At 47.4% G+C, this 13,185-nt stretch overlaps 1 protein-coding gene across 6 annotated transcripts in view; it reads right to left on the reverse strand.

Annotated features, from left to right (window-relative positions):
- Clec16a (C-type lectin domain containing 16A) overlaps window positions 1–13,185 on the reverse strand; it is a 190,029-nt gene that overhangs the window by 127,612 nt on the left and 49,232 nt on the right. For 4 of the 6 annotated variants that reach the window (XM_047533057.1, XM_047533056.1, XM_047533060.1 and 1 more), the window contains one exon: window positions 10,927–11,158. In XM_047533057.1, the coding sequence (XP_047389013.1) occupies window positions 10,927–11,158 (232 nt within the window). The remainder of the gene's footprint in view (window positions 1–10,926; window positions 11,159–13,185) is intronic. The other 2 variants (XM_047533059.1, XM_047533058.1) reach the window with 1 other exon arrangement.

Genomic DNA, 13,185 nt, shown 5'->3' on the forward strand with positions numbered 1-13,185 from the left:
AGCCTCTGGAATGTGGGTACAGATCATTTTCCCCATAACAGAGACACAGTGGGGAGAACAAGATGATGAAAGGAACCTGTGTTTGTCTCCGGAGGGCGAGTGAGTGCACCTCAGGCTCCAGCACAGCCCCCCACTCCCCAGGACCTCCTTTACTGGCCTCTGCATCATTTCTTGCCCCCCTTATTTTTCCGCACCAACTCAAGTGATTTTTAAAAGGAAATTAGCTTATGTCAATTTCCGTTCAGAGACTCCTGGTGCCTGTCCTACTCAGGTGAAATCTAAATGGCTTCCCATGGCAGTGAAGCCTCACATGGCCAGCTCTTCCACCTCCGCCCCGTGGGCACGCCACACTTCAGCTGAGTCAGCCTTCTCACTAGTTCTCAATGCCCTAGCTTTCTTGTGCCCCAGGATCTTTGAACAGTCATTCCTTGTGCTTGGAATGCTCTCGTGCTCAGTCTTCTCTACGCAGGTGTGACTCAGTCACATCCTACGACACTCGGTTCAAATGTCATTTTCTCAGATATATTCTCTACCTTCTTTTAGTTCATCATCTTTTAAATGATTAACTAAACTGCATACTTTGCTCAGATTTCATTTCTTTTTCCCAAAGAGTTTTTTTTTTTTTTTTTTTTAGTTGTAAATGGCCACAATACCTTTATTTTATTCATTTATTTTTCGTGGCACTGAGAATCAAACCCAGTGCTTCACACATGCTAGGCAGGTGCTCCACCACTGAGCCCCAAACCCAGCTCCTCAACGTTCATCTGGTAGGATCCCATGCTACATTAAGTGGCTCCAGGCTTGCCACTTTCTCAGACTTTCCTCGATCTTGAGACCGACAGTCTGAGGAGTCCCTCACCCTGGACTGACCTGATGCTTTTCTGATAATTGAACTGGGGTGATGATTTGGGGAGAGGAAGACGACAGAGGAGGTGTGTGCTTCTCAGGCCTTGTCTCCAGGGTCACTGTTCAGTGCTTAACAAGTTAATATGCATCAGATTTCCCCAATGCAAAGTTACTTTTCCTCTCTTCCATAGCACGCTCTGTGGAAGGAAGCCATTAAGAACAGGCCATGCTTAAAGAATGGGGAGCTGTGTTTTACCTCCTTGGGTATCCACACAAACGATGTGGAGTTATTCTACACAGGAGAGTTGTCCTCTCTACCCCTTACCTTGATTTTACTTACAGTGTTTATAACTGCTGGATTTTATATTATCTATGTTTATGATTGTTTACTATCAGTAACTGTGGCTTCATAGGAGAAGCCGTCTCATCTGTCCAGTTCTTCCTGTATCTCCAGAGCCTAAATTGGGGCTGGGGCAGAGCAGGTGCACAGTGACTATCTCTTGAATGGACCAATGGATGACTGCACTGGTCTAGTCCAGGGCAGGAAGTTTTGGCAGTAGGCAGGGCTGACAATGAGTCATTGTGGTTGTGACATGTGGCAGGGGTGGGTGGTCCACAGCCTGATACCGTCTGTGATCGAAGTGCACACAGTTTTCTTCCAGGGAGACATCTGGTCCCCACCACTCTCCCTGAACTGTTTGTTAGTATGACTGTGCTAGCAGCCACCCTGGCATGGGGAAGTGTGGTCTAACACCTGCACTGGGGCCTGTCTCTGCCAGGCTTACTCTCCAGAGCACCTGCCCTCCTGATCTGACGGCAGATGCCACCCATGGGGTGGTCCCCATTACACAGCTGGGAGCCAATGATGATTTTTAAGTGGTTCTGTCTATATGGCTTCATAGCTTTTTAAATGGGCATTATAAGAAAATTCTAGCTGCACAGAGAGTCATTTTTTGGTGCAATATTAACAGTCAGAATGAGGGTAAACTTAAGGAAAAAAACAAGTCAATTCAAAGAAAGCTGAGTCAGCGCAGCCCAGGTAGCGTGAGCAAACAGCAGCCTCTCTCTCCTCGGGGGCTTGAGGCCCAGCCTCCCCAGCGCCCAGTCACTCCAGTTTCTCCAGAGTGGGGTTGCTGCCCCAGTGGGTATGCAAGATGATTCACTAGCTAGCAGTTCCTTTTATTTTTTTAACTGTCCTCATCCTTAATATTCCTATTTTGTGTGCTTTAAACCATACATAGCATTAGCAGCACAGTAATACAAGTATATATAATTTATCATAAATGAATATATTCTTGGGAAATGCAGGCTTAAATCTTATATAAACTGTGTTTACTGACAGCATGCCATTAAAGACATCTGAAGTCTACCAAGTTAAACTATGAAGCCAGCCTCCTGCGACCTCTGACCTCAGCCCAGTGACCACAGGCCCACCTCCCCTGGCTTCCAGTTCGCTTCCCCATGTGCAGCTCTGCCCCTGCCTGGCTGATGTGGTGGGAATGCAATTTCCAGGACTCTCCAAGGTCACAGCAAGCAAGCCCCAGTTCCTGGTCAGAAGACCAAGCCTGCCATGACATGGCTGTCCACCTTTCGGCTTTTTGATCTTCCTGGACTACCACTGGAAGTCTGCAGCAGAGAAGTTGAAGATAATCTGTCTAGTGCATGTCAAACATTTTTTAAGCAGCTCAACCTTTTTTTTTTTTTTTTTTGCAGTGCTGAGGATGGAGCCCAGGGTCTCACACATGCTGGACAGAATATTACAACTGAAATACAGTCATTAATTTGAATGACAACTTCACAGGGCATGCTTCCATGATAGGCAGAAGACAGCTGAGAGCAGGGCTCTTCCAGGTGAAAGTTGGTGGATGCCGAATGTTTCTGCCTGCAGAATCCCTCAGGTACTCCACTGATGCCCCTTTTTGGAATTCTGGGGTTTCACAAAAATTTGCCTGAAAACCATTGGTGGGTCCAACCCTGGACAGTGTCTCTGAGGAAACAGCACCCAGAAGTCAAAGGCTCTTTACATGGCTGCAACATGACAGCAAAGCCAGGACTGCTCCCCACCCCTAAAAATGTAGGGTAAAAGCCAGAACTAGCCCTCCCTAGCCTACATCATGCCCTGGCCCAGGACCAGGTCCTCGAGGGCCTCTCCACACAGAATGAGGTCTGTAAACCTCAGCTGTGCCACCCACGTATTCCTACTGTGTACCCCACCCCCTCCCTCAAGTTCACATCCAGCCGGCAGAGCCGCGGAATGAGCTGTTCCATTCAGATTAGTTTTCCAGATGAAGGAGATCAGTTCTTCAAATGTCAAAACAGGTTCCCCACCCCTTGTTTTGAACAATATTACTCAACAACTTTTAAGGTGCCAGTTCTCACATGGGGGCTGGCAGCTCCCCAGATCTATGGGTAAAATGCTGCCTAGACACAGAAGTGGCAGGTAATAGGTCTTTGAGGAGAGGGTCTCCCCAGACTCTCATTGCTCTGAAAGGGACCCCACAGCCATCTCTAAAAGAGGATGCTGAAGAGGACTGGCCTTTGCCGATGATTCAGGGTCTTGGTGAATCCCTTTAAATAACACACCAGGTCTGGTGTGGTTCTGCGTGGCCTTCCGGACCCCTACTCCCACTTGTCCCTGCGGATGCTGTGCCTGTACTAGTGCGGCCTAGCTTTCCTCCTGGGGGGCATGCACCACACTGCTGCCACCAAGGAAGCAGCATAGAGGGTTCGGGTGCACAGATTTCCACTGGAAAAGCAGGGGCCCAGGCGCTGATGATGGACCGTCAGAGGGCGCCACCTGAGCCTCAGTTACACGGCAAGTCATTCATCCTTACAACCAGGTTTCTGCTTGGGAGTGTGAAGGGACTGCAGAGTCATCTAGTCCCTCGAGCCCACTCAGTGGCCTGCACAGTTTCTGTCCTGCAGCTGTACTGCCTATACTGCCTGCTTAATCATTTTATTTAACTATCTCTCTTTTTCTACTGAAATACAATTTAAAAGGAAAGTTTACATCCCTACTCTAACCTTCAATCTAGCAGTCCCGCTAGTAGAGATGCACCTGGAAGAGATACCTTCAACAACAGGAAAACGCACATGTGCAGGGTAGTGAATGCAGTATTGTTATAATTCCCAAGTACCAGAAAGTCCCTAAATGTCCCTGCATAAGAGATTGGTACACACACAGTGTAGCTGTAAAAGGAATGAGGAAGAGCTCTACGGACTAATAAGGAGTGACTTCCAGAGCTGTTGCCAAGCAAAAAGTGCACACACAGCACACGACCCTGTGTGCAAGCCAAGGCCAGGGACCCACCTCGATCCGCTCATTCTCACAAAAAGAAACAGAAGAAAGACTCGAGACAAAGAAGGGGTAAGATGGAAGGCGTGTAGGAGGTATGTAGGAGGGACACACCCCTTTCAACACAGCTGTTTGCAGAGTTTTGAGAGTTTTATATGTACACCTTCACAGTTTTATATCTTGCATATGTACATGCATATGTGTCTCACCTCTGTCCACTGAAATGACCAAAAGGCAAAGACAAAGAGAACACTCAGTACCCAGATCTTGGCCTGCAAAACTACTGCCTGTTGAAAGGAAACAGGGCATTTCAGAGAAATGGCTAATGGCAAGAATGGGCAGAAGAGGTATAAGATGAAATGGAATACCTTCTCAGGCAGAAAGGGCAGGAACTGCTTGAAAAAATGGAGCTTTCTCACAAGGACATACAGCCAGCTTGACAGGATTCCCCTGGGCCTACTCTGGGACAATTTAGGCACCAAAATAATTAAATAGAGTAATGAAATAAAAACCATTAAAAAGATGAAGACTATGATCATAAAAAGCAAATAAATGGAGAGAAGATGGAATCTTGCATACAGAGTAAAGACAAAGGCAGACTTTTCAACACCAGAGCAGGAGCAGGCTGTTGCTGCAAAAGCTGTCATTTTGTGACCATCACGGTGAAGACTGAATTGGGTGAGAATCATCAACGAATGTCAAAGCTAAACAGGAATTTTGAAGAGTTGCATTATCTCAAAGTGTCCCCCAGGAACTGCTTACTAATTGTAAAGAAAACAAAAAGTAATTACATAGTAGGGAAGCTCAGCAACACATTGACCAGGTGACTGAAATGAACATCACCAGAAAGGACAGAAGTAAATCATGTGTCTCCTGATGCGACACAGCTTGCCTACACCACGTTCCAGTCAAGCATGCAGAACCAGTCTAATCACAGAACATGTCAGACAGATGAACTGAGTAGCACCCCACAGCACAAAGGAGCAGGGGGTCTGCAGTCTTCAAAAAAGTCGGCATTGGGGCTGCGGACACAGGTCACCTTAGCATGTGACGAGTATGTCAGGGTCGCGAGTTCTAACCCCAGCACAAAGGGAAGAAAAATGAACACTGAAGAGAAGGAAAGGCTGTGGAAGTGCTCCAGAGGATGAGAGGCTGGAGACGTGACAAGGAAAGGCACCACCCGACTCTGGATTCCAACTTGTACTGGGCCAACAAACATCACTGGAACATAGGGTAGGAAGTACGCTGAGCTCACGTGCATGGTGGAGAACAGCAATGCCTGCACCAAGGCACGCCGATGCTGTAGGAGGAGAGGGACAGGACGGAAGTGACTTGTTCCTCCAACAAGTGTGTGATGTGCGGGTGTGCTGAGAGATGGGAGCACAGAGCCGTCGCCTTCTGTTTTGCATAGTTCTATCCTGTCTGAATGGTTTATAAGAACAACACCCCTGTATTACTTTTTTGGGGGGTGGTTATCGGAGATTGAACTCAGGGGCACTCGACCACTGAGCCACATCCCCAGCCCTATTTCATAATTTATTTAGAGACAGGGTCTCACTGAGTTGCTTAGTGCCTTGCTGTTGCAGAGGCTGGCTTTGAACTTGTGATCCTCAGCCTCCCTAGTCACTGGGATTTCCCACAGGTGTGGGAAACTGAGCCCAGCGCATGTGTTACTTATTTTTAAAATTTGTTTTAATTAGTTATACATGACAGTAGAATGCACTTTGATACATCATATATAATGGAGTATAATTTCTCATTTTTCTGCCCATGTATTGCTTTTTTAATTACTAAAATTGACAAAAATATTTCCATTTCAAAAACAAAACAAAGAATCAGAACAGCAACAACAAGAAGACCAGCACTGTATGAGTTCATGGATGTTTGAGATGGAAAGGTGAACGGTGGTTGCCACGGCCCGGGCGGCTGGATGGGGCATCAGCATTTAGAGGGTACAGAAGTGCAGTGTGCAAACAGAAAAGCACTCTGGAGAGGGATGGTGATGATGGATGCACACCACCACTCAGGCACTACCGGAGCGCACACTTAAAATGGTCAAGACAGCCAACTTCATGTCGTGTACGTGTATTAAAAGGCAGCAAGGCCACGTCTTTCAGCTGGTCATCCAGGCAATGGCTGTGCTAAGGAAGCCACTACTGGCCAGGAAAGGCCTGAGGACCCTAGCACCCACAGACAACAACTTCTGCCTTGTGATATGACAACTCTGGTCACTTTCTTGAGGTTCCCCACTGCCCTGACACACTTGCTGTTCAGAGCACAGCGACAATTCACCCACTCTCCCAAGATGACTATTCTAATCCAATTAGCATCTGGTAGATGAAGTGCTTTTCAGGGAACTGGCAGGCATGACCTCCCAAAGGCCTCTTGACTTTACAAAGTCAAGGATTTTTCTCAATTGTCCTCTGTGTACTATATGCCAGGAATCACAGCAAAATCAACAGTGAAAAGAGGGAAAGGAGAAGGAAAGGAGGCCTTCAAAGGCAGGCCAGGGGAAGGGAGGACACTGCTGGTTACCCAGGCAGTAAGAGGAGGATTGCATGCTGCTGCCTGGCTTGGAGCAGTCTCAGGGCGCAAGTAGTCCCGGGCGATGAGTGTGTGTGCGCTGAGAATATAGGGGTCCCTCCCTTTGCTCTTTAGTATCTTCTACTGAATAAGAGATCAGGCTGAGAACTGTTCTCTGGGAAGTTCTTCAGAGGAGCTATCCTAGTTCACCTTCCATCTTCCCCCTTACACTAGCTAAATCCATTTCAAGAGCTGACATCCCACATCGCCACATCAGTGCCTGGCCCACTGACCCTTCTCCCCCCTCTCTTCCACTGTGATGTCACACGCTCACACTCACACCCACATGCCTCACTTATTAGTGATATAAGTCAATAGAGAAACAGATCCTGCAGCAATTGCCTGGGGATCCAGGCACAGAGCCCACACAACCAATTTCAAATGCCCCTTCAGTTCTTCACCCTGTCCTTCATCTTGACCAGGGTTCCAATTCAGTGCACTTGTGCCATAAGCCAAAAGCTGCAGGGTGAATGTTCTATGATAACCTGAAGCCTGGACATGAGATATCCCCCTCTACAGGTGGAGAAATGCAGAGAAGGCAACGCCTTGCCCAGAGTCACACGGCTGCTCAGGGGTGGGGCTAAGATTCAGACACCAGCTTTCCAATAGTCCCTGGCTAACTCAATCAGAATACCACCAGGCTTTACAAGACAAGCCAGAAATGAGGTCAGGTTTCATTTCATTCTAGTGGAGACTTAAAGAAGAAAGAGGCAAAGCTGGGGTCCCAATTTTCAGGGATTCTTCAGTTCCAGCTGACCTAGCAGGTTCAAATCAATCCTGCTGCTTTCTCTTCATGCCCTTGCTGAGTTCCAAGAAAAGTCTGTGCAATGAACATTCACTTATTCCATAGGAAAAAAACAAAACCAACTCCCACTGTTCAAATGAGAAATTCAAATGATTCAATCTCGTCTCAGGTCTGCTTATTAAGTTACTACTCTAAGTAAATCCCAAAAGAGAGAACTGTCCTTCCAGATTGAAGCTAAGAAATGAGCCAGCACCCTGGGATGTTTGGCTTCCTGTGCAGTGTGAACACTTCCTTGGCTTCGGAGACTATGATATCCCTCTTCTTCCTTTTAATACTCAATTTCTGCAAATTTAGGGTGTCCTGTGATTTCTTGGTTTCATGATGAGTCATTCATTACTTGGGACCTGAGGTAGAGCGCACTTCTTTGCAAACTAGGGTTGGGCATGGACGGACCAGGCGTGCACATTCACTTCACACAGTTTCTGCATCTGGGTTCAAATGTGGAGGAGATGTGACTTCTGGGTGCTACATTTGTAAAAAAAAAAAAAACATTAATGCCACATTCAAATCAGGTCATGGCAAAAGGGTACCTCGTGACACACGCCTGTTTTTAAGTAAAGATTTCACTAATAGACTAGGGGTGGCAGAGATGGGGGGTTAGTGCCTGTATCTCTTTAAGAGTCTCCTGAGTCTGTCTGTTACAAGCAGGCTGTCAATTATCTCCTAGAGATGCAGGGACAAAATGAAAGAAGCTTGTTAGAGAAGAAATAATGTGGAGGAGAAAATAAGCCACATACCCACCTCAACACAGGAAGGGAGAAAGCAGATGACTGTGAGGGGCAGGGGGTGCCCAGAACACAGTGGGCCTTCTGGGGAGAGTCTGCCATCTCTGTTGGTCCTGCACCCATGCCCTTGCTTCTCCGATTTTATCAGAGCCACAGTAGGGCAGACACGTGACACAAGCCTGACACGTCAAGCCAAAGCATCCCTCTGCCCTGTCCACTGGTTTGCACCATGAATGAGAGACAGCTTCCAAGTCACAGGAGTCAACAGCTGTGGGGTTCTGTCCAAACTCAAGTTCAGTCTGGAGAAAGAGTACTGACAACTGCACCTTCAAATGTAAGCCTAACTAAGAGATCAAATATGATTCAGAAAGCTCCAGAATGGAAGTGCTGCCGCCCAGAAGGACGAGTCTGTGAATACTGTATTTATTTACGTGAGTTGAGTGGAAAGATGACAGGTCCATCATATTCTGGAATGATTAATGTGTTCAAGAAATTAGGAGGGCACCAAAATTGCTGAGGGGGTCACCAAGAGCCATACTTAACTGAGCTCTGAAGTCAGCACCGACTGCCCAGTCAGAGCCTATGGGGAAATTTCTGGCTTGTTGGGCACAATCTGGCCAAGCAACCGCCTGGAAAGCCTGCTGTGGGGGCTGGTGAAACTCCTCCCTGGGCCCTCCACAGGGCAGCTGCGCTCAGTGGCAGGAGCTTTCCCTCCAGTCCCAGCTGGTCAGGCTTGCTGAGCTAGCTTGCCATCCCCGTTCACAAGGACTGGGCCACCCAGTGACTAACTGATTATGCTTTTGGGGCCAAGCCTGCCCTGTCCACACCACTGTTAGTCACAGCTGAGGGCTGGCTAGAGAGCATCCCTTAAAAGGACTGGAACAAAGGCAGGAGCATCTTTCCAAGACAAAATTGAAGAGAACACAGTGTACAAAATGAGGTGAAGATGTCCATTTCACCCCAGTACGGCTATCCAGTGATGGCCAAACCGAGTTCAAATAGACAACTTTCTTTCAAAAAAAAAAAAAAAAATTCTAAGATGACCCAAATAAGCAAGTACAGATGACTTACCTTGTGTCTTTGTGTCTGCTCCTCAACCTCCCCACCAAAGTGATATTTGTTGGCAAAGGTTGCCCATACTACACACTTTGAACAGAAACCGAAGCAGGTCAGAGGTCTCAGTCTCAGAAAGAGATCTGGATGACATGAGGGTGACGTTTTGGTCACATTTATTGACATGCAATCGTGTCATTCACTGACAACTGCTAAGAAAATCAGAGCGGGGCCAGCAGGGTGTGTTCTGCTAACAGGATTGTGTACAACTGCCAAAGACCCACGAGCAACCAGCCACTGCTTCAGCAAGGGGCTGCAGCACAGCTTCAGCTGCCCTGGACAGGGAGCTCACACAGTCGCTCGTGAGGCTGGGGAGAGCTGGCTTCAGTGCAGCAGTGCCGGCCCAGGGCCCAGGAGGCTGGCTGGCACAAACGCACCCCAGCAGACCACGGCCGGGCTGCTGAGAAGGGGTTGCCTTTCTCCTGGAGGTTGCATTTCTTCCCTCTGGCAAGCAGAGCTCCTACCCCACTGTCACCAAGCACAAAGTCCCATCACCCATATCCCCAGTACCTGGAGCTACAGTCACAGGCCCCATCTGTGTGGCTGTGAGTCTGGTCCATGACACAAGTAACTGGCCCATTCCAATATATGCAAATGCTCTCCAGTTCAAAAGGTTTCAGCATTTAAACAAGAGTGAAGGAAGAAAGCAACACAGATCATTCCTGGCCCAGGCAAAGAGAAGGGAAGCGTTCTGCTCACCAAGTGCTTACCAACCACACAGCACACCTCGCTCCAGACAGTCTGGGCTTCTAAACACTCTCAGTGGGAGATTTTTGTGGATTGTGTATGATATATATGACTCCAAAAAAATCAATCTATTAAAAGTATATAGTTTATTAAACATGGATCCCTCTCTCTCTTCCAAATTGCACTAGGCACAAATCATAATTTCAAATTATTAGGAATAAGAACAGTAGCAATAATGATGAAGACAATAATAATAATAATGGTGATAACAGTAGCAGCAGTGAATACTATTACACTGTTACAGAATTAAATATGGACCAGACACTGTTCTGAAGAGATCAGATGTAGTACCTTTTTTTTTGTGTGTGTGTGTGTGTGTGTGTGTGTGTGTGTGTGTGGTACTGGGGGTGAACCCAGAGTCTTGTCTGTGCTAGGTAAACACTCTACCACCAAGCTACATCCCAGTCTTTTTTCATTTTTATTTTGAGACAGGGTCTCACTAAGCTGCTCAGGCCCGGGCTAGTCTGGAACTTGAGATCCTCTTGCCTCAATCTCCTGAACTGCTGGGACACAGGCCTGTATCACCACATTCTTTCTTTTAATTCTCAGAGTAACACTACAAAGCAGGTGCTACTTGTGACCCTCTTTAACAGATGGGGAAACTTGCTCCAGGTCTCCCATTCGATGAGGTGGGACTTGGGCTGGATGTGCTGTGACACAGCCTACAGCTGGCTCCAAATGGCTGGACTGTCCAGAACGAGGGACACTGGTGGGCATCAGGGAACAGAGGTGCCCACAGACACGTGTGGGGAGCAGAGTAGTACAGAGAGGACACGGACGGCAGCCTGGCGGGCGTGGTGCCGGGCACTCACCTTCACTGTCCCCACTCGTCTTCACGCCTTTTGAACCACCCTCTGTACCTGGAGCCCTCTCGGCGTCGTCCTGGGCGCCCTCGGCAGCCCCCTTCTCCTCCTCTTCCTCCTCCCCAACGTTCTTGTAGTTGGGTCTCTTGGGCAGCCGCCTCTTGCCCTTGTGCTTGTTCAGCTCAAGGGAGCGCTCCAGCGTCTCGGTGGGCTTGATGAAGCACCGGATGCTGGGCTTGGCCTGGGGAGTCCAAGAAAGGAACCCATTAATCGGAACACTGGGAGCTTACCGGATGCTAGCAAGCTGCTCCAGCGTCTCTGCCTAGAAGTTCATCCCCAAACAACAAGTACTACTTCCTGCTCTAGTATTAGGACTAACATCGTCACCATCTCGAAAAATCAAATAAATGATCTGCTCAGGGTCGCACAGCCAGGAGGCAGCAGAGCTGGGATTTGATCCCACATACCATCCACACAACCTGTGTCTTTGCTACAGCTCATCGATATCACCATTAATGTTTAAGTAAGTTTGTTTTAAAAGAAACTACCTCACTACAGGAAGTGGAACATCAACCTGCCTTACTATTGTGAAAATAAGTAACAAAAAAGAGAAGGTGAGGTTCCCTGGATGCAGCCACACGCTGGCTCTCCTTAGGAGGGTGCTTGGCTAGCATCAGTGACAGTCAAAGATGAGCTCTCTCCATTGGAAGACGCTTCTCCTGGAGGACACAGGGGCCTCACAGAGCGAAAGACCCGCACCTATGGTTCGCCTCCCATTCTCTTGTAACTCAGTCTTCCTGACAACCATGTACAGAGTCCACTTCAGAGTTAAGAAGAGAGAGGCCAAAAAGGGTTCAGGAACTTGCCCAGTGTCAGCCACCACCAAGCTGCAGAGCCCAAATCTGAGCCCAGGATTGCTCAACTCCAAAGCCCAAGTCCACCCTAAAATGGCAGTGCTTCACCAGGAACTCAAACCAGTTCTCAACTGAGTTCTCTTTCAGAGGCACCTATCATCCCAGGCTCAGAGGCTGAGGCAGGAAGGCAGCGTGGGTCCAGGAGATTAACAGTTTAAGGTCAGTCATGGGCAACATAGCACTACCTTATCTCAAGAAGAAGAAAGAAAAAAGGAAAATATATGCATGCAAATAAACCATGTCTAGAAAGGAGCTAAGACGAAAGGAAATTGATTTTTTCAGTGCAGGATTTTGATTGAAATGTTTTTCCCTTTCCAGACTCTGGATAATGTTCAGACATCATTTTGTCATTAAAAAAAAAAAAAAAAAAAAAAAAGATTTAGAATACACTTTTCCATTATCTTGATGTGGATTATCCATCTTATGAACATACCCCTAAGAGCCACATTTGTATTCCAGGGGCCACTGTACCTTGCCAATAAGTGGTATGTGCTCAAGACACACAGATTAATTTCAATAACGCTCAAAACAAAACCCAATTGAGAGCTAAATTAGCATCCAAATCCAAACATTCATTTTTATTTACCCACTTTGGATTATTCAACCACAAAAATGACAGATAAATTGAGACATGGTTCTTCTGTCCAGGAAACCCAGATAGCATATTACAGATGCCAACAACCAAAAGCCCAAAGATGGAAGTGTTCAGAGCGTGCACTGCTTGACAGACAGCATCCATCAGAGCCCTCCGAGGATGCTGTGGGATCGAATGCAGTCCTGGGTGCCCCTCATCCTCTCCTGAACTCACCAGTGAGGCCCCAGGATGAAGACTAGATTCCTCCCATCACCACCTACTCCCGGAGAATTTTAGAGCATGCTACACAAAGATCAAAGCTTTCAGACACAGAAAACCAAGACCAAATGCACAGTAACCCCTCCCCCACCCCCAGTTAAGAGGAGCAGAAATTCACATGGATGGATGTAGAAGCCCTTCCCTAGGCTCAGCATGGATTCCGACTGTACTGAACAATTGGAGGAACAGAGGGAGGTGAAGTAGGGCATTGGGCCATCAGAGTGGTCTGAATTCCATACCAGCTGCCCAATTAGGATCTTTGTCTGACACATGTAGCAAGTCACTCTAACCTTCTAGAACTAAATGAAACATGGACATAAGGTCCCTCAGGGCTGGGAATGTGGCTCAGTGGTACAGCACTTGCCTTGCAAGTACGAGGCCCTGGGTTCAATCCCCAGCACTGAAAAAATACTAAAAATTCTTCAGAAAGTGGTGAAAGAGTAAGCATCCCACATGACATTTACCTTTCCCTGCCTTTATCAAAAAGAAAAAAAAAATCAA

The sequence above is a fragment of the Sciurus carolinensis genome, chromosome 18, assembly GCF_902686445.1.
Source record: "Sciurus carolinensis chromosome 18, mSciCar1.2, whole genome shotgun sequence".
NCBI classification, from domain to species: domain Eukaryota; kingdom Metazoa; phylum Chordata; class Mammalia; order Rodentia; family Sciuridae; genus Sciurus; species Sciurus carolinensis.